This window comes from Macaca mulatta, chromosome 10 (genome assembly GCF_049350105.2).
Source record: "Macaca mulatta isolate MMU2019108-1 chromosome 10, T2T-MMU8v2.0, whole genome shotgun sequence".
NCBI classification, from domain to species: Eukaryota; Metazoa; Chordata; class Mammalia; order Primates; family Cercopithecidae; genus Macaca; species Macaca mulatta.
Window position 1 is genome coordinate 104,455,750 of NC_133415.1, and position 22,229 is coordinate 104,477,978.

Below are 22,229 nucleotides of genomic sequence, written 5' to 3' on the forward strand. Positions count from 1 at the left end.
CTCCAGGCTCAAGCAATCCTCCTGCCTTGGTCTCCCAAAGCTGGGATTACAGGTGTGAGCCACTGCGCCCAGCCTTAAATTTTTTTTTTTGCCTAAAACTTAACTGACTGTTACTAAATGTTCCATCCCTTGATTAAAAAAAAAAAAAAAAAAAATTCCAGAGTCATTAAGGTCCGTGTATAGAAATACAATATGAAGCTTATGGTTTTCATCTTATTTTCCATTTATATCTATCACCTTTTGAAATTCTGACATGTCTGGGATGGACAATAGTACAGAATAATAAATAACATGCATTGATTTGTGTGTGTGTGTGTGTGTGTGTGTGTGTTTTTGCCAAAATCAAAATAATTTTTTGAACTGGAAAGAGTTTTCTTTACATTTCATGTACCATGAAATAAAGAGAAAATAGGAGCATTATAATAAAAAGTCCTCATTTTGACACCAGAATTCATGTTTCTGTACAAATTAGAATAATCCCCCAAGGCAGAACGTACACAAGCTTTATTGGGTAACAGCAACGAGCCGCGCTGGCAAACAATGAAAGTAGAGTCGCTCAGAAACACGAAAGATCCTATGTGTGTCATCACAGCATCAAGAATTTAAATCATCTGGAAGTTCCTGCTAAATTAAAGCATACTGTGCCAGAGCTCCCCTCTAATCAAAAAATGCTGTCCTGGTGAAAATTTGCAACGAGGATTACAGAGACAGAGATCAACTAATGAGGAAATCACGGACTCTTACATGAGTTTACAGTTAACCCCACTGCAACAAAATAATAAATTAGCCATAATTTGTTTTTTTGCAAATACCATGCCCCCCACCTGACCCCACAAACACAACAGTCACTGACAGGGCCCAGCTATGTTAACAGATTGTGCCTCAAACCATGCTGTGGTGGAGAAGACGGATTCACGGGTAATGCCGCTTTGGCCTGAGAAGATGTGTCAGAGCTCCAGGTGGAGGGGTGCTCACGCTGCAGGATGCTTTGCAGTTCCATTCAAAAACATAATATATTTTTTTCCAAGAAGAACTGGACATAACTCATGGGAATATTTTAAGTATATATAAACAGCAAAAAAGCTGTACATTAAAAAAGGGGGGAGAAATAAAATCTGTTGTATTTACAAAGCTCTTTGTATATTTTTTTAAACGAAAACAAAGCTGGAAGTGATAGAATTTTAATGCAATGAAAACCAAACAATTCTTCAAAAAACTTTACATGATATTCTCTCGCTCTTTCACACACACACACGCACACACACCCCACACACTTCAAACATACAGAAAAGGTTAAAGATAAAAATAGCTGATAGGTGTTTAAGTAGGATGGAGCAGAAGAATGTACACGTCCCATTTGCAATTTTGGCAAAGATTTAAAATGCTGCCCTAAAGGCACGCAAGCATGCCCAGCCCACTCCAGTAAAAACAAGACAAAGTATAAAAAGAAAATTCTGGCGGGGGTTGGGGGAGTCATTAGCATATCGATTTCCAATGAGCACAAAATTCAAAATACATTAAAAAGTAGCATGGCATACATTTTCAGCAGAGAAGAAACTGAGGAAATGTTCATAAAGAGACAATGGTTTTTAAGGTTTACTGTCACGAAAAAAAAAAAAAAAAAGGTTTCACTCCAGGGGAGCGGAACTGGGATGGAAATTTTACAATGCTAGTTCCAGCACGTGGCCTATTGGCCCCAGGGGCTGGAAACGGGAGGTTTGTTCCAACTTTAAGATGCTCCCTGGGATGCCTTCCAAGCAGCTGGAGTTAGTGCCACCTGTCTCACCTGGCACCACAGGCAACACACATGTGCACATGCATGCTTTCAAAATGAGGATCAAAACTGTCCCATATAAGAAATTACTCAAGATGGAAAAACTAGTCTGGTGATTTTCTTAAGAGGAAAAAAAAAAAAGAGACAAAAAGGAAGGAGGTGGAAAAAAAAGAAACCAAATAGATCCTGCTGCCCCGTCACACAACCATCACCAAAAGACATATGAACAATAAAAAAAAAAAATAACAGAAGTTCTTACTCTGGCAGAAATAGCTAGTGTTGTCAGAGGGCGCAGGGAGCTGTGAGTTTTGCTTTCAGGAAAAGTGTTCAAACAGTGCTGACTGTGTACCTCGAGGCCCTCTGACCTCAAATTAAATTGGCTGTCAAAGACTTAAGGCCCATGGAGCTCCCAGGTGAGAGTGTCAATGGCGCTTTATGTAAGTTCTTTCCAGATTGATGAACCAAGAAAAAGGTCAACTGAATCCTTATGCTTAAGGTTTACAAACTCAGGAGAGTTTCTTGTACAGTAACTCTAGTTTCTTGTTTGCTTATTTCTTTGTCTTCCCCACCACAACTAAGATAACCTCCGAGAAGTGCCCAAGCACCCCTGGGGTTCTCTGCTGGGCTTACAGTCTGATTCGTGCAGGTAAAGATCGTGTACTCTCACCGGACTGAATCCTCCTGCCTTTGCGTCTCCAGCGTTTAAGAAGCGTGGTGTGGGCATTCCTAGATGCTCAGGGACCGTCCAGTGAATGGCGTCAGCCAGCTGCCCGTGGATGGGATGAGCCAACCACGTGGTAGTTTGCACTTGAGTTCTGGTCCTTCTCACCCTTGACTGCCTCCGCCCCAGTGCGGCTGAGACAACAGAGTAAAAAGGTTTGTGGAGAACACTGACGAGTACCTTCCACTTCCAGCTGTGGCTTCTTCAGCCCCTCCTGGAAGCATTCTCCCTTGAAGATGTCAACCAGTATCTTAAGTGTTGGCTTTAACGGTCAACTTGTGCATCTCAATCAAAATTGAGAATAGAAGGAAAAGGCCAGGGAGACCATCTTTATTCTGCTTCTGCTGGAAACCTCTAAAACCTCCTGATGAGGCTCCCACACGCCCTGCCTGCAGGATCCAGCATCCCGAATCTCCAAGCAAAGCCAGGTAGAGTTTCCAAAGTGTTGACAGAACTATCTTAAGACTTCCCAGAGTTACAGAGCCAGGTTCAGGGTCTGCAGACTCTAAACAGGACTATCTTAAGACTTCCCAGCGTTACAGACTGACTTCCAAGAAAACAGAGGCTTAAAAACTTCCAACACAACTTTCTCCTCCACCTTTGAAAACAGAAACTCACTCAATGAAGACATCAGATTTGCTCAATCTTTCTGAAATTTTTGGACAAAGATCCTATCCTTAACTATTCATTCAATACATCTTTTCTGCTGACCTTTTCCCTCTGGCAGAAATGGCTGAATCAGATAGGGGAAAATACTGCAAAACTGCAGAATCATAAGACAAAATAGATGTGGTGTCAACAGCCAATTTATCAGTACCTGCAACGTAAAACATAAAGTCATTCTAGAACGTTTTAAAAGGACAACACAAAATACAAAAGCTTATCAAGAGTGCTCCAAAGGCAAGGGACTATCTGATCCTCATGTCTCCAGGTCTCCAAGAGCAGGAGTTAGTAGGCGTCAGACACCAGGCTGTAACGCACATCTCTGAAGCACACAGAAGTAGCGCCAGGCGGAGGGTTTGAAGGATATGTACTCATCAAGAAGTAAACGCAAATCCAAGATTTCAACCACACTTGGCTCTTGAAGATCCACCAACTTAACCCTTATGGCATGCATATGTGGCTTCTGCAAGAAGTGACTTGAAAACCCAAGAATGCCTTGCTCTACCACGGCCAGCGACTGCAAACCCCCCTCCTCCTCTGAAACAAACCACAGCTTTATAAGAAACATGCACGCATGTAGTCCATCCTGGTAGGGGAGAAATCTTTACCACTGGCTGCCTTTCAGCAAGTTCCCCTTGAAATCTGCCGGCAGTGGAACAGATCCCAGATCCCAAAGCTGCAGCCTGGGCGTCCTCCCACCGGGGGTTCCTTGTTCTGAAAGCTGCCACCAATGAATGGCAGGCCGGCAAGATGCCTCCGCCTTTGTGGGGTCATCCTCCATCGTGCCTCCTAACAGGAAACAGGCTTCTATGGAAGAGAAGAGTCCCAGCCCCCTGACCTTTCCGCTTTGGTCTTGGAGGATCTGAGTCACATCTGCCATGTTGTCTAAAGAATTAGTTGAGTCTCTTATCATACTGTCGACACATTTAGGGGCCATGCAGTGGCACGTTTCCGGCTAAAACAACTCTGCTGAAAACGTCTGAGGTCGTTCTCAGACAGCCACTGGCTTTGTAATTGTTACCAGGTCCCAATAAAGCGGGATCACACCTCTGAAAGTCTTTTACGAGGTGGCAGGTGAAGTCAACTCACACACTATGGTTGCTGAATCAGATCAAGGATAACAGACTGGATTTAGGACACTCTCTCTCCCTCTCATTTACTGGTTACGATCCCAGGAATCCAGTGTAACTTGGGTAAGCAGGGCTGGCTGGAGATGATACTGAGCATTTCCGAATGGAGGTGATCGTGTGGATAAGTTTTTACCAAATGTCATTGTCTTTTCCTCCCAAACTGACACCACGAGCTTTCTATTTTCCTGACACCTCTTTGTAAGAGCAAGAAAGACATAAAGAATACATACACATTAGGACTGTTAGAAAAAAAAAAACAAAACAAAACACAAGCCTTCTACAACCTTCAGCTACACAGAAACTTTTATCACGTGACGACAAAATTCAAGTCATAAGGAAGCTCGCACAGTGACCCACATAAACCTCCCAGCTGAGCCACCAGCTTTAACATATTCACATTCACTCAGACATGAAGAACGAGGGGTTCAGACAGGCCCAGATGGGTCTCTTTCAGGACCTTCCCTCCCGTTGATGCAGCGTTAGGGCTCCGTTTAGGCGCAGAGCCTCTTCCCATTAAAACTGCACGTGTTAGCAATTGCTGCAAAATCCACAGGTGGCGATTAGTAGAAATGGAACTTGAGCTCTGTCCATCAGGGAAGCGCCGAGACCAGGGCCCCCTCCAGCGAGCACACGGCCTACGATGTGAGCTTTGAGTAGCTGGGGGGAGAGAACCGTCTTCGCAGGTACTTGAGGACATAGAGAGGGAGGCAGCTGACCAGAGTGATGACGGAGACTTTCCACAAGAATGACAAGGTGGCGATGAAGTACACATCTGCAAGCAAACGGGAAGACAGCAGTGAGCAGGCAGGAATGTTCCGGAAGGCACGTGTGGTCCAGAAACAGGTGTCACAGCTATCAAAGGGAAAGTCATCTCCTATTACAAACACACAGCCTCCTGACATTGGCCCTCTCCTTCCATGGACTGTAAGGGAAGGTACCGTGGCTGAGAGCACACAGCGCCGCCAGCTTGATATTCCTCGCTCTCTCTTCTGTAGCTTCCTGATAGTGAAATGCTACTTTCAACACCCAGGAGAAGAAAACTATGGGGGCCACTAGATGCAGTGGCTCATGCCTTAATCCCAGCACTTTGGGAGGCCAAGGCGGGCAGAAGACTTGAACCCAGGAGTTTGAGACCAGCCTGGGCAACATAGCAAAACCCTGTCTCTACAAAAAATACAAAAATTAGCCAGGCATGGTGGTGCACGCCTATGGTCCCAGCTACTCGGGAGGCTGAGGTAGGAGGATCATTTGAGGCCGGGGAGCTCGAGATGACAGCAAGCCAAGATTGCACCACTGCACTCCACCCTGGGCAACAGAGTAAGACACTGTCTCAAAAAAAAAAAAAGAGAAAAAAAAGAAGGAAAGAAAATTACAGGGGAAGAAAACCCAGAGATGCTTTTGATTTGGTATTGTCTAACAGTTGGAGAGTCTTTCTTCCTAAGCCCCGGCCACTGGCGAGCGGAAAGTGACATTCAAATGCACCTTCTGCTTCTAGTGATGGTCGCAGAAAGCCACGGGATAAATCTGGGTCATGGTGCAAAGTGGGCTCAGACCCGCTTGTCAGACACAGGCTTAGGCTGAGCCTCAGGGACTCTGATGGAACGTGTGGGGTGGGCGCGCAGGGGTACTGCCTTTCCTGCTGCAGGATTATAAACCTGGTTATGAAGTTTTCTTAAGAGAGGAGTGACAGCTTGTGGCTTTCAATATAGCAGAAGCCAGAGTAAGCCCCTTCCCCACTTTTTGAGCACAGGATGCTGAAATGCAGCTGGTACTGAGGCAGCACCTACTAAGTGCCAGGCCCAAGGCTCAACCCGCCCTGTGGTTTTCCTACACCTCTGACCCGGCTCTGTGGTGTGTCCCTATCAAAAACAAGTTGAGATTCCTGAGCAGGGGCCACATCTCTGTGACCACCTCAGGCCCAAGCCTTTGAGCACACAGTAGGTCTCACAAAACGCTGTCTAGAGACTAGTGACAAGGGTGAAACTGCTTTAAAACTCCACTTTTTACAGCGATGCTCCCTTAGTTCTTGGAGCGTGCAGTAAATGCTCACAAATCCTTTCTAGAAACTGGTGCCGCAACTGTGAAACCTTTGCTTTTCAGGGGATGGTTCTTTTACCTTTACTAAAACCTTCAGGAGCTTTGGAAGCTGTCAGAAGAGCCGTGATCAAAGATGCTTCCAGGGTAAGGTCGAGTTTCTCTGCCTTTTTCTCGTTATTGCCCCTTAAGGAAGCTTTTTAGACTTCTTTTCTTCCCTAATCAACCAGCTCCATGAAATGTTAATGTCACAGGTATACTGTGTATCTGTTTATAATATTATAGATACATCTCCTTTATATCTAAAGGATCAGGGTTTGTTCACACCCCACCAAAGACCAATGTTTGTTCCCCAGGTGGTGGGGACCACATCACCCCCACTGAGAAGGCCTGGGGCAAAGGAGCAAGGGATGGGCCACTGCGGTCCCCTGCAGGCTTCCCACGGAGGATGGGGCGTGAGAGGGTTGTCATAACTGAAAGTTTCCCCCAGAGAGAGTCTATCTGCAATCTTGAACACACATGAGCTTCTTTAGCAGAGAAGCAGCCTCAGGGCCTTGCTCCCTCAGTTGATAAAGGAGAAACAGTATCACTCTGAGGGTTTTTTGTTTAAATAACACAGACAGAAACTTAAACGCTTCTACTGAAGAGGAAAGAGGTGTAAAGAGGGCTGTCTGCTGCACCAGCTAGACTTTCAGGATGACCCCTGGCCCTGAGGTTTCAAAGCCATAGCGGCTTGAGTTTGCCCTGCGCAGGGGAAACCAAGATTAGAGTTCAGAATCTATCCACAGCACAACACAGAAAATGCTGGGTCATCTGAACTGTGCCCGTGTTCCAAGTTTATGACACTGAACTAGAAACAGGTTTCTAGACAGGAATTAAAGCCTGTGTCAGCACCCGATGGGGTCCGTAGCACAGCATGGGGTCATGTGGGTGGCCCTGCAGGGACTTGTGGCTCATTCAATTGGGAAGAAATTAACTGATATGGCAAAGCAAATGAGGTCAGCATGGAAGGGTGATGAAACCAGGCTTGTCCATCCAGAGACAGTGGCTGACACTGGACAAGCCCAAGAGTACCTGGAATCACTACTGAGGTCAGAGAAATCTGCCGCCACCCCGCCTTAGGATGGGCCGACAATCCCCCATCTCTACATTCCCATAACTTTATTTATTTATTTAGAAATGGAGTCTTACTCTGTCACCCAGGCTGGAGGGCAGTGGTGCGATCTCAGCTCACTGCAACCTTCGCCTCCCGGGTTCAGGCGATTCTCCTGCCTCAGCCAACCAAGTAGCTGGGACTACAGGTGTGTGCCACCATGCCTGGCTGATTTTTGTATTTTTAGTAGAGATGGGGTTTCACCATTGTTGGCCAGACCAGTCTCGAACTCCTGACCTCGTGATCTGGCCCGCCTCAGCCTCCCAAAGTGCTGGGATTACAGGTGTGAGCCACCGTGCCCGGCCTCCAAAACATTTTTTATTTGGGGTCTGCCTGGGCATCTAGCACCTCACCCCGTTTTTCTCTTGGTAACTTTGATCACATCTGATACTCCTGTGCTCACAGACTCATTAATGTGTGTTTATCATGTGTTCCCAACAAGAACAGCAGCTCCCTGGAGAGCCCGTCCACCTCATCTGCCACCATAATCCTGGCACACAGCAGGGACTCCCACGTCTACGGAACTGGCGAGTACCTTCAGCACTTGGTTTGCTGTGCGGAGCAGTAGATTTTATTCTGAGATCCATGGAGTCCCTAAGGAGCTCTATCAGGACACAGCAGCAAGGCAGGGCTGCACAGGCAAGGTTGTGGGGCTCGGCACCTCCCAACACTGCCACTTTGCCATCACAAGTCCCCTTTTATCAGTTTCATAGATTGGACTTCAGATTAAGATTTCAGGAGAACAAAAAGGTTTTGTGGCCCAAAAAAGGTGACAAAGCAAGACTCCGACTCAAAAAAAAGAAAAAGAAAAACACTGTCTACTGCAATCACACCCTGTCCTCAATTTCACACCCTGAAGCACAACTACACCTGTCCCCAGGGAACACCTGTAAGAAAACGCGGATGGCTGAGCGGAAGGACGGCTGGAGCAAGAGCCCAGGCCGAGCGCTGGGAGCCCCCTTCCCTCATACGGCAGTGAGACCTCTGGGCCAGATTCACTGGGGGTGACGGACGGGGCTTAAGCATCCAGGGGTCTTACCGATGAACTCGTGTAAGAACACCAGGGAGGCGATGTAGCAGGCCAGGCTGAGCAGCTCGGCCACTGTCATGAGCCAGTGCCAGGTCTGGATGGTCAGCGCCACCATGAGCAGCTCGGTGAGGATCAGCGAGGTGAAGGAGATGGCCACGATGTGCACGAACTCCGACTCAAACAGCAGCAGCGCGCCGTACATGATGGTGCTCCCTGCAAACGCCAGAGACGGGTGTTCCCCTCGCCCCTCCCTGCAAAAGCTGCGCCCTGCTCGCTCACACCTGGTTCCTTTCCGCGTTTTTCATTTAGACATGAAAGGTACCACTTGCTACATGAGGTTAATGACTGGTGCATTGTGCAGGTCTGATCCTATAGTTTTCTGATTTTTCCTCTTTGACTTTGTAGGATAAATAATCTATAATTACAAAGTGAGAACAAGGGAGAAAAAAGGAAGTAAGGCAGGGAGGGAGAGAATAACTGTCTAGAGTTGATGAAAGAAATAGAAAGTTAAATATAATATTTAAAATGAGGGAGCCACGGCCAGCTGCAGTAGCTCATGCCTGGAATCCCCACACTGGGAGGCCAAGGTGGGCAGATTGCTTGAGCTCAGGAGTTCGAGACCAGCTTGGGCAACATGGTGAAACCCCATCTTTACAGAGAATATAAAAATTAGCCAGGTGTGGTGGCATGCACCTGTAGTCCCAGCTACTTAGGAGGCTGAGGTGGGAGGATCACTTGAGCCTGGGAGGTGGAGGTTACAGTGAGCCAAGATTGTACCATTGCACTCCAGCCTGGGTGACAGAGTGAGACCCTGTCTCAAAACATTAAATAAATAAATAAATAAATAAACAAACAAACAAACAAATAAAATGATGTGGTGACTCACACCTGTAATCAGAACTTTGGGAGGCTGAGGCGGGTGGATCGCTTGAGGCCAGGAGTTCAAGACCAGACTGGCCATCATGGCAAAACCCTGTCTCTACTAAAAATACAAAAATTAGCTGGGTATGGAAGTGCATGCCCGTAGTCCCAACTACTCAAGAGGCTGAGGCACGAGAACTGCTTGAACCTGGGAGGTGGAAGTTGCAGTGAGCCAAGATCGTGCCACTGCACTCCAGCCTGGGTGATAGAGCAAGACTCTGTTTCAAAAAAAAAAAAAAAAAAAAAAAAGGAATAAACCCCAATAGGTGACATGAACAGTAAATTTATTTAAAAAAAAAAAAAAAACCCATGGCCAGGCACAGTGGCTCATGCCTGTAATCCCAACACTTTGGGAGGCCGAGACGGGTGGATCACGAGGTCAGGAGTTCGAGACCAGCCTGGCCAATATGGGGAAACCCCGTCTCTACTAAAAATACAAAAATTAGGTGGGTGCGGTGGTGGGCACCTGTAATACCAGCTATTCGGGAGGCTGAGGCAGGAGAATTGCTTGAAACCGTAAGGCGGAGGCTGCAATGAGCCGAAATCATGCCACTACACTCCCCAGCCTGGACAAAAGAGCAAAACTCTCTCTCTCAAAAAAATAAAATAAAATAAACCCCAAATATACATGTTTATTTGTAAGTTATATATATGTACCTGTCCAGATATATAGAAATATTAGGACCATTTCACAAACATATGCACTACAAAACATACATAAAAATGGAAATACTAAAAAAGAATGAGGATTCCAGGCACAGTGGTTCGTGCCTGTAATCCCAACACTTTGTGAGGTTGAGGCAAGAGAACTGCTTGAGGCCAGGAGTTTTGAGTTCAGCCTGCGCAACACAGTGAGACCTCAAGTCTCTACAAAAACTACAAACATTAGCCAGGTGTGGTGGTGCACACCTGTAGTCTATGATGCTGAACTAGAAACAGGTTTCTAGATAGGAATTAAAGCCCGTGTCAGCACCCGATGGGGTCCACAGCACAGCATGAGGTCATCTTGCTGGACCTGCAGGGGCTCTTGGCTCACAGTCAATTGGGAAGAAATGAACTGATTTGGCAACTGATTTGGTGGTGGTGCACACCTGTGATCCCAGACGCAGAAGGCTGAGGTGGGGGGATCACCTGAGTCTGGGGAGGTCGAGGCTACAGTGAGCCGTGACTGCTCCACTGCACTCCAGCCTGGGCAACAGAGTGAGACCCTCCGTTGCCCAGGGTCTCACTCTGTTTCTATATATTACATAAAATATATTTTGTAAGTATATAAAATCTATTATGTGCACCACAAAACATACATAAAAATAGAAATACCAAAAAAAGAGGATTCTGGGCACGGTGGCTTTGCCCTGTGTCTCAAAAATATATAAATAAATATATATATATATATTATATATATGTAAATGTAAAAGAGTTAGAAAAAATAAATACAAACAGAAGTTTTGCTGTTCTCTTCTTATATCCCAATAGGTCATCTTACAAAGCCTCTGTAGTCTGGGAGACTCCCTCTGGAGGCCACTGAAGTAAACATGTTTTTCCAAAACTAAGACTTGATCTGACTCTCAGAAAAGGTTTCAGAACATCCCAGAAAGCAACCACCTTTTGCCTCGTGGGTAGAGCAGCCCCACAGGCTTTGACTACTGTCCGCTGCCTTCCTCTGGCTTCACTACCTCATTTCTCGGGCAGCACCACTGCGCATGTTTGATGTTCAAGTCCTTATACAGGGTGATCAGTGTCTCCCTTGGGTCACGCTGCCACCCTCCTTCCTGCTTCTTCTACAGGCAAGAAGGGGACACCCTTGAGTCAGTGCCAGAGCACAAGACAAACAGGTGTCTCCACTCATCCTTACCTTGATAGATGCTAATCAAAACCCATATTAAGAATGTCTTGTAGGACAATGGTCGTCCCTAAATGAGAGACAGAGAAAGGTTAGAGCCGGTTTCGTAGGGGCCTCACACAGCATCAGTGTTCACGTTATTCTCCCGCTAACTAGATAAGGCAACCCATCTGTCTTCATCAAAAAAGTGGCTCACACACATTTGAACACATTGGAGGAATTAGTTCTTTAAAAAAAGAATTGGCCAGGCGCGGTGGCTCACGTCTGTAATCCCAGCACTTTGGAAGGCTGAGGCAAGTGGATCACTTGAGGTTAGGAGTTCGAGACCAGCCTGGCCAACATGGTGAAACACCCTCTTTACTAAAAATACAAAAATTAGGCATGGTAGTGCACGCCCATAATCCCAGCAACTCAGGAGGCTGAAGCAGGAGAATCGCTTGAACCCAGGAAGTGGAGGTTGCAGGGAGCTGAGACTGAGCCACTACACTCCAGTCTGTGTGACAGAGACTTAGTCTCAAAAAAAATAAAAATAAAAAATAACATTAAATGGGAATAAATCTTCCCTTGGGTAAAAAACCCTTGAAGACAAATAAAATTATGCACATGCCTACCCACACACCATCACACACACACACGTTTTGGAAGTGTACACAAGAACATCTCTGGGAGCAAACGTAAGTCGCAGCTGCAAAGCAGAACTGTCAGGGGCTTTTTCGAAGTCGTGAGTTGGCTTGTTTTCAGTTTATCTATTACTGTACTCTTTCACGTTCTTTATAATAGTGCATATATTACCGCTTTAAGAAAAAACGTAAACTCCCACACCTTCCCCCCAAAAGTAAGAAAGCTACCAGTTCAAATGTGTCCAAATCAGAAATGGAGGGTCTGTGCGAAATAAATTAAAAGGGAAAAAGCAGGGAGGGAAGGAAGGAAGAGAAAAGGAAAGGAGGAAGGAGGAAGGAGGAAGGAGGGACTGAGAAGCTAACAGAACCTTGAGAAGATCCTTGTAGAGCTCAGGATACAGCATGGCAACTTCCGACTTGACATCTTTGTCCAGGACCAGAGAAAACACAGGAAACATGGTGTAAATTGTGGAGTACCTAGGAGAGAAAACCGCCATAGGTAAGACCTGGCCGACGCCATCAGAGCTATGTGCTATGCCAGCCTCTGGCGCCCAAGTCCCATCCATGCCTCTAACAACTATTTACCGCTTGTCTATTATGCTCCAGAGCTGGCTGTAAGCACCAGAAACCTAAGAGGAAAAATGGACAAAAATGTCTGCCCTCAAGAGCTTTCATCCTGGTCAGTGAGTCAATAAACAAATAAATTAGGTAAACTCTATGTGTGTTAGAGATAAGTGCTACAGAGAAAAATATAATGGGGTAGAGGAAATAAGGTGTGTGTGTGTGTCTGTGTGTAGAGGGGTGATGGCACAATTTTAGAGGCTGAGGAACAGAACATTTGAGTGAACACCCACAAGAGGTGAGGGCCAGCCAAGCCAGTCCCAGGAGGATGAGCTTTCCAGGGAGAAGGAACCACCAGTGCAAAGGCACTGAGGTGGGAATGGCTGTCATGTCTGAAGAACAGCCAGAAGGCCAGTGGGGCTGGGGCTGGGGCTGAGGGCGACAGAAGAGGAAATGAGGACCCATGGGGAAGATGGGACCAGGCCATGGAAGGTCACACAGAGCAAGCTCAAGGAACCCCTGACTCTATTCTGTTATGTTCCTGTACTCTTCCAGAATCCGACAAAAGACAGGCCGCTTTTCCAGTTAGAAGCAGGCAGCATTCCAGTGCCTCCTCTCAGGCTGAACTCATCGGCCAACACAGTAGGATGGAGAGCAGACTCTGTGAGACTCTCCAGAGCACAGCTGGGCTTCCGGCGCCCTCCGTCTCCTCCTAACCAGCAGTGGCCTCAGCTGCATGTATCTGTATCTAGGGCACTCGGTAACCAAACTCCACCTACCTGGGTGATTCAGAGACTGAGCACATTCTCTGAAAAGGTCAGAAGGATCAGCCTGAAGTTCCAGGTCAGTAATGGGAGTGGGTTTGCGGGCTGCAAAGGCTCAAGTGACACCATCTCTGTCACTGTGGCACAGCAGTCAAGCTCTGTTGCTTGCACGTCCCCGAGGCAATGGACTCGGGCCCTCCTTGGAGCTCCAAGGACAGGACTTCCACAGGGCTTGGTTCAGGCCAGGAGGGCATTTTTCAGATCCCCCTTCCCTTTTTATTAAGACCCCAGTGAAATCACCAAGTCTGCAAACCTTCTGCCTTGCTCTCCTCAATCAACTGATAACCCTGGAGTATTTTTTCAAGACCAGGTATAAATGGCAAAGTGCAACACACCACATACATCTCCAACTCCACTTCCTCCATCTGGTTAAGGGCTCAACAGCTCAAAACCTGGTTAATTCAAGGAGGTTCTAAAGCATGGTGCTGGGCCTGCATTCGCTGGGGCTGGGAACCAATGTGGCTTAGGAACCCAAGAATTTTCCCACCATGTTTCTTCTCTCTGCTGTGGCATATGAAGAAGGTTTTGTAAACAATTAATTCCTTGGCAGGATTTCCTTACCCAATGATGAGGAATCCTTGATAGAGAGGGACGGAGGCAAAGTAAAACACGGAGGAAAAGACAGCCTGTGCCAAGGAGAAAGGAGGATGTCACCAAAAGTCATGACAAAATCCCTTACCTTTACAGAATAAAAATAACACCTGATACTTACATAGCACTCACCCTCGCCGACACTGCTATAAGGTACTTTACATGGATTTGCTCATTTCATTCTCACAACATCAACAACAACCCTATGAAGTAGGTACGATTTTCGTCATCCCCATTATGCAAAGCAGAAAGTGAGGCACAGAGAGGGTACGTGGCTTGCTTAAGCCCACACAGCTCCTAAGCAGCAAATCCAGGAATCACTCCCGGGTAGGGTGATGTATTACAGCTCCAGGGTCTACTCAGCCCACTGTGAACATTTACTAAGTTCCAGGACCCAGGAATGCTTTGCACGTGAGCACAGCTGATCTCCAGAGCAGCCACACGATCAAGTTCTACTATCACCCACGCTTTACAAAAGGGGAGGCTGAGCAGGTGAACTGTAGGACTCAAGCCCAGCTGTGGCCCCAGAGCGCACACTTCTAAACAGCTCGGAACCCCCACCTCTGCAGGCACGCACGCTGCTAACCGCGCTGCCGGAGATACGGAAACGCATACGGAAAAAGAGCCTCTGAAGTGTCTACGGGGGCTGGGATGGCAGAGAAGGCTTCACTTCTTATATTACATGTTTCAGTATTTGGGGAAATTTTTGAAAAGAACACATGGTGACAGATTATTTTTGCAATTAGACAGAAGCAATGAAGATATTTACAAACCCTCATGGAAATGTCTGCTTCCTGCTTTGGAAAATATTAGCTGCTGGTAATGATGAATAGGCTGAGGAGGACCCATGGGGAAGATGGGACCAGGCCATGAAAGGTCGCACAGAGCACAGCTCAAGGAACCCCTGACTATATTCTGTCATGTTCTTGTACCCTTCCAGAATCAGGCTTGAAGCTCTGTTAGCTCCGTCTCTGGACCTCTATGGGCTAACAGAGGAAACATGGTCTCCAAGCTGCTACCTATTCGTATAAAGCTGAAGGAAGGCCAGAGACAAACGCTGCCTGAAAGCTTTTAGAAAGAAGGAGAAAGCAAGGCAGAGATATCCTAGTAATTTGAAATAGCACAGACCAGGGCTAGCTCCCCAGAGCACCTTCAATGGACACAGAGAGAAAGCATGTGAGAAACACGTGCTTTCTCGGCACAGAGCTCAGAGCGCAGGTGCTCCTGAGCGCCATGGTCACGGGAAGTCACGGTTCGCCCTGGCTGCGCCGGAAAAGCCACTTTTCTGGTGACTTTTCACCCAGGCTGGGCTGCTGCATAGGAAGGACGGTTGTAAAAATATCAAGAATCTGGTGTTTATTTTCCAAACCAATATCAGGAGCCCCCTCCTCTAAAAGAGTCATCCTAACCACACAGTCTTCATCTTGATGATAGCACTTTGGGAAAAATAAAAGCACGGTGGTCTCTGGCAGACCCACGTCCTGGTGCAATTCTAACTGGGACTTGCTCTTGGCCATTTTCAGCACAGTGGACAGGGGTTAAAGGCATTTTCTTTAGCACAAAGAACAATGCCTCATTCTGGAATTCTTTTTCTACATCAATGTTAACGGTAACATCCAGTTTTTGAAGAAGTCAGCTCATCCCGGCCAGCTTTTGTGTATGTGTCCAAGGAGGGGCTGATTAATCTCCCAATGATTAAAACCACAGCATTATCCTGTTCAATTGGCGAGTTAACATAAAAGTACAGATGTGGTCTGGTGAACCACAGCAGCTGTTTGGGTTTAGATCATTTTGATGAAAGTCACTTTAAGGCTCCCCTACTCACAAATGCAATAGATATTTAAAACATAAAATCACCCCCAAAAAACTGGGGTGTTGCCAGTGGATGGTGAATTCTCACATACCCAAAGCAGCACTACCTGGTGTTTGAAAGGCACACTGCCTTTCAAGTATGATTAAACAAATTAAAGTATCACCTGATGTTTACATATTACCTTGTTTCACTGCTACTAGTCATGGTAAGGATGCCTTAGCACTGATGTCTTAAAAACCTCTCTGTTTTTCACAGTGGCCCTGTCCGAGGGCAAGGAGGGTCTCATCATCCCCATTTTCCAGGTGGGAAGACTGAGGCCTAGAGTGGTAAAGTTATTTGCTCAAGGTCTCACAGATCCCTAGTGGTATGGCCAGAAAGAGATGTGAGTTCCAGGATCTACTGCACCTACATTCTCACCACTCAACTGGGAGCATTTTCACCTCAATGCCCAAAAAGGAAGATCAATCAACAGCTTTGCAACACCAAAAATATTTTCTTTCCCTCCTTTGGCCTCCTTTCTACTCCACACTTAATTGCTACAGACTGACGGCAAATTTTGTTGTTGTTGGTTTTGAGATGGAGTCTCACTCTGTTGCCCAGGCGGGAGTGCAGTGGCGCGATCTCAGCTCACTGCAACCTCCACTTCCCAGGTTCAAGTGATTCTCATGCCTTAGCCTCCCAAGTAGCTGGGATTATAGAAGCGCGCCACCACATACAGCTAATTTTTGTATTTTTAGTGGAGACAGGGTTTCACCATGTTGACCAGGCTGGTCTCAAACTCCTGACCTGAAGTGATCCGCCCACCTTGGCCTCCCAAAGTGCTGGGATTACAGGCGTGAGCCACTGTGCCTGTCCTGTGATGACATATTTTGAAGGAGTTTGTGAGAGAGAAGGTGGGAAAACATATACTCTAGAATCCTTTTATGAAAAAGCAAGAGGGGAGCAAGATGTTAACTTCCAAGGGTATTCGTGATCATAATAACCACACTCAGTTCCCCCACTGGGCTCTGCCGGGAGACAGAACCGTGATGCCAAGGCAACCTCAGTGCCAGGTGTCATGCTGACCCCTGCAAGTGGACACAGTCCCAGGCCCTCCATGACGAGTGTATCAAGAAGGATACTCAGATTGTGACTGCAGGCTTTGAGGTCCACCTGCCTGAGCTGACTGAATCCCTGCGGGACACTTCAAAATTTATCATCCATACTCAGCCTCAGCCTCCCCATCCGTAAAATGGGCTCAGGCTATTGTGAGGCTTATGTGAGACACTGCATTGCGAACACTTAGCCTGATGCCTAGGGCACAGGAAGCACATAAGCAAAGTAAGTTCTTCTTCTTTAGTGGTTGTTCTCTGATGGCCCTTACCTCTGCAAAAGGTGAAAATCTGGGGGCTGAATAGTCATTCAGCATTTAACTCTGCATCTTTCACTCCAGCAAACAAATTATAACAACCTACCCACAATTAAAATAACTCATGTACATTCCACTTGCCCCATGCCAGGTACTGGACGTCACCACTGCTAACACACACACATCCACACCACATGGCAGGAATGACCAGCACCGCTTAACAGGGGAGGAATCTTGAGTACCAAGAAGTTCAGGGACTGGCTCAAGGTCTATCAGCTGGAATGTAGCCAGGTGGGGGATTTAAACTGGCGAGGTGGGGGTGACAGCTCCAAAGCATAGTCTTCTAATTCCCAGGCTTTTTCCATGATAATCACATAGCCATATGCACCTGTGCAGAGGGACCAGCTGTCCACTTACCTACATGGTACAGCCACATGTACATGTGCACAGAAGCCAGCGGTCCACTCACCTGCATGGTGCTGATACACAGGCTCCTGTGAATCACGAACTGGCTGAGGGCGGCTGACCGCTTGTAGCTGTTCCGGCCGTGCACCATAAGCAACCGGCCAAGATGCTTAAATTGAGTGATGGAGAAGTCTGCAGCCAATGAAGCCTGTTTTCCTTCCTAAAATCCAATAAAATGAGGCGCCGTCAGAAGCACAAGAGGTCAGGGCAAATACATTTTCTTTAATTGAAAAAGCAAGACATTGTAAGGAGATCTCTGAAGAACTTCAAGAAAGAAATTCTTTGGCTTCAAGCTAAACGCAGTTGGTGGTCGAAGTCTAAATTTAATTTTAAAAGGGGAATTTATTTAAATAAAAACCATTCTGAATCGATATAGTCATAATTTGGAGGTCAACTGGATCTAATATTAGGCCTTGGGAGTTCAGCCCACCCCATAACTAACAAAGAATCATTTAAAGATAGATATTTTAAAACATTTAGTTCCCTTAAGAGCTAATTAAACATGAGGCGAAAACCCGGAGCTACTAAAAATGTTAGACAGGATATTCCTGAATATACAGCTCTGCACACTCACAGAAGTGGGAATAACTTGCAGTGCAACCACATAATGGAATTCTCCCATTTTGTATTTTTTGTTATTTTTTCTTGAGACTGGGTCCCACTCTGTCACCCAGGCTGGAGTGCAGTGGTGTGATCTCGGCTTACTGCAACTTCTGCCTCCCAGGTTCAAGCCATCCTCCCACCTCAGCCTCCCGAGCAGCTGGGAGCACAGACACGCACCACCACACCTGACTGATTTTGTTATTTTTCGTAGAGATGGGGTTTCTCCATGTTGCCGAGGTTGGTCTCAAACTCCTGAGCTCAAGCCATCTGCCCACCTCAGCCTCTCAAAGTGCTGGGATTCCAGGCATGAGCAGCTGCACCTGGCCAAATTCTCTCATTTTAAAAGGCGGTGACAGCCAACATTAAAGGGACAGAAGGAGATGAGAGCCTCTGGATGTGACGTAACAGGAAGAACACGAATTCCCCTTGTGCAGTGCTCATGCCAAAGCAGAATCGGAACCGAATCAATCTGACGGGCTCAAGGACTGCGTGCCATGAGACACTCTACAACTGTCCTGAAAGCTTCAAAAATACCACTGACATGAAAAACAAAACACCCTCCAACGAAAAAAAAGAGAGAAAAGTGTTCTACAACAAAGAAGATCAGAAACACGAGGACATGCTAATAAATGCGATTTGCAATCCTTCCTGGAGCTTTTATTATTTAAGCTATGAAGACACTTAGAGGACAGATGGGGGAATTTGAGCATGAATATTATATAGTCCATTATATCAATGTTACATGGAGTTGAGCATGAATATTATATAGTACCATTATATCAATGTTACACGGGGTTGAGCATGAATATTATATAGTACCATTATATCAATGTTACACGGGGCAAGGGGGGTTATGATGTTACTTTCTTTGTGTGGGAGAATGTCCTTGTTCTAAAGAGATCCAGCTGAAATATTTAGGGGTAACATTACATGCAATTTACTTTCTACTGATTCAAAGAAAGAGAATGTGGCAAATAGTAACAATTGGCCAAAGTGAAGGGTAGATGGATGCTCACTGTTCTATTTCAACTTTTCCATTGTTCTATTTCAACTTTTGACATTTTTCAAAATAAAAAGGTAGAGTCAGAGCAAGAAGTGATGGCTCTGTATGCTCTCACGTAGGAACAAATCCATGATGTAACAGATTTAAGCAAGGTGCATAACAAAATGTACTGTGTTTTCACTTAAAAAAATACATGAAAATTATATATATATATACATGTGTAAGATATGTGTATAGATAGCAAATATACACACACTCATAACCAGTAATATACACATAGAAAAAATGTTGGGAGAAAAACCAGTGTTACTCATTTGATGCAGTTACCTAAAAGACGCGTTTTACTTTTAGATTTTTTATGTTATATATTTTTTTGAGACAGAGTCTCACTCTGTCACCCAGAGTGCAGTGGCACAATCTCCCTCACTGCAACCTCCGCCTTACAGGTTCAAGCAATTCTCCTGCCTCAGTCTCCTGAGTAGCTAGAATTACAAGAACCCACTACCATGTCTGGCTAATTTTTGTATTTTTAGTAGAGATGGGGTCTCACCATGTTGGCCAGGCTGCTCTTGAACTCCTGACCTCAAGTGATATGCCCACCTTGGCCTCCCAATGTGCTGGGATTACAGGTGTGAGCCACCAAGCCTGGCTTAGATTCTTTTCATTTTTTATAGTGAGCAGTATTACTTTTATATCCCAAGAAACAAAGGAATCAGAATATGATTTTTAGTAGAAGAGAAAATGCTTTAAGTTTTATAAGAACTGGTAGAGAATTCCATTAAACTCAAACATGCTTCTTAAAAACTGTATTCAGGAAATCTATACAGACTTCTGATATATCTCATTCAAAAATCATTTCATTCCGCAACTTCAAATCATCGTCATCTTGCTGAGAACCAGAGAACCAGAGAACCAGAAAGGGTGGGAAAGTGGGGGGAAAAAAAGCTGTAAGGGTCAGCCAAAGTCATGAAGTTATGCAACAGTCTGGACAGGGGAGCATCTCTCCTGCTCCTTCCGGGCCTTGGCACTCCGATACTTCACACACACTTCTTTTCCTTTTTTTTGAGATGGAGTTTTGTTCTTTCACCCAGGCACGAGTGCAGTAGCTCAATCTCGGTTCACTGCAACCTCCACCTCCCGGGTTCAAGTGATTCTCCGGCCTCAGCCTCCTGAGTAGCTGGGATTAGAGGCACCTGCCACCACGCCTGGCTCATTTTTGTATTCTTAGTAGAGACAGGGTTTCACCATGTTGGCCAGGCTGGTCTTGAACTCCTGAGCTCAAGTGATCCTCCTGCCTCAGCCTCCCCAACTGCTGGGATTACAGGCATGAGCCACCACTTCCAGCCCTTCACACACAGTCCTAACAAACTCGGTGACCCATCTTCTTGCCTCTTGTCATTTAGAGGTCACAAATTAGGGCTGAGTAAACTATAAGAGGCAAGTGCACAATTGGCAAGGAGAAAAAGACAGAAATAATATTTTATAACACACCAGCTTTTAAAAATTGTAGCTGCCAAGGCCTTTTGGTGAGAAGTGAAGCAAGCGACATTCTTCCGTTGCGCGCCCAAGAGCTCAGCACAGAGCAGGATAACTAAGGCTTTTACTGACAGTGCTGAGTGTCCCAGGGAAGTCTGAATTACACTTACCATACCCTAAAGATATGGAGAAATGCTTCTTTTTTTTTTGAGACGGAGTCTCACTCTGTTGCCCACGCTGGAGTGCAATGGCACGATCTCGGCTCACTGCAACCCCTGCCTCCCGGGTTCAAGCAATTCTCCTACCTCAGCCTCCCAAGTTGCTGTGATTACAGGCACCCACCACCATGTCCAGCTAATTTTTGTGTTTTCAGTAGAGACAAAGTTTCTCCATGTTGGCCAGGCTGGCCTCAAACTCCTGACCTCAAGGGATCCACTTGCCTTAGCCTCCCAAAGTGCTGGGATTACAGGCGTGAGCCCCCACGCCTGGCCTAGAAACACTTTCTCTTTTTTTTTAAATTTAGGTCTGGGCAAACAAAAAGCCAACATTCATCTGTCTGCACGATGTAGCAATACAGACCTCTATCTTCCCAGTGACATGAGGTAATTGTGACACATGGTTCCTTATGTCTTATCATTCTTTATCTGGAATTTCCAGAAGCCTTAAAGCTCTGTCTTTGAGGGAAAAAGAACCAAGAAACTCCAGCAAGTGGATGGAGCCCAGCAGAGGGAAACACTCTCACCTTTCCCTCCACTCCCACGCCGCAGTCAGATTCCTGAATCATGCTGACGTCATTGCCTCCGTCCCCTGCGAGCCACAGACCAGAGAGAAAAGAGGTTTCATTCTTCCCTTAAACGAGAACGCATGCTTGTCTTTACTGCAGTCTCGTCTGTCACGGAACGCTCGCCGAGTGCCTGGCCTGCCCTGTCCATACCATGTCTCCAACCCCTTGCACTACCAAGATCCTGTTTCACAGGCAGAGTGGCTCAATGTCAGAGAGCCCAGCGACTTGCAGAGGGTCCCGGCACCGAGCGGCAGCAGTGGGACTGTGTCCACATAGGACAGGAATGACCACTTGTCCTCCTCGGAGGCCGGGATACCCCAGGATTACCATCGGCGGCAACTCGCTGTGCTCTTATTGGACACTTTCCACACGGCGTGGCAAGCACATTTTAAAGGTGATCCTTTTTAGGCTGGGCACAGTGGCCCATGACTGTAATCTCAGTACTTTGGAAGGCCAAGGTGGGGAGATCACCTGAGGTCAGGAGTTCGAGACCAGCCTGGCCAACATGGAGAAACCCCGTCTCGACTAAAAATACAAAAATTAGCCACACGTGGTGGCACGTGCCTGTAGTCCCAGCTACTTAGGAGGCTGGGGCAGGAGAATCACTTGAACCCGGGAGGTGGAGGTTGCAACCAGCTGAGATTGTGTCACCGCACTCCAGCTAGGCGACAGAGCATGACTCCGTCTCCAAAAAAAAAAAAAAAGTGACCCCTTTGAGTCCTCGTGACACCATTTGAGGAAGCCACAATTATTATTCCCATTCTACCACGAGCAAATGGAGGCTCAGACGGGTGAAAGAAGCCATCTGGGGCACCCACTGGGAAAAGCCAGTGGAAAGATTTGAACCCAGATCCAACCCCACAGTGTGTGGTCTC

The 22,229-nt window shown here is 46.4% G+C and overlaps 1 protein-coding gene across 3 annotated transcripts in view; it reads right to left on the bottom strand.

The window, feature by feature from the left end:
- Window positions 1–489: 489 nt before the first annotated feature.
- Window positions 490–22,229, bottom strand: part of ATP9A (ATPase phospholipid transporting 9A (putative)) — a 168,288-nt gene continuing 146,548 nt past the window's right edge. For all 3 annotated transcript variants that reach the window (XM_015148777.3, XM_077951996.1, XM_077951997.1), the window contains exons 22-28: window positions 21,313–21,377; window positions 17,493–17,648; window positions 13,833–13,897; window positions 12,255–12,363; window positions 11,279–11,336; window positions 8,515–8,718; window positions 490–5,060 (exon numbers count right to left, since the gene is read on the bottom strand). In XM_015148777.3, coding sequence (XP_015004263.3) covers window positions 4,924–5,060; window positions 8,515–8,718; window positions 11,279–11,336; window positions 12,255–12,363; window positions 13,833–13,897; window positions 17,493–17,648; window positions 21,313–21,377 — 794 coding nt within the window. In that variant the 3' untranslated portion in view covers window positions 490–4,923. The remainder of the gene's footprint in view (window positions 5,061–8,514; window positions 8,719–11,278; window positions 11,337–12,254; window positions 12,364–13,832; window positions 13,898–17,492; window positions 17,649–21,312; window positions 21,378–22,229) is intronic.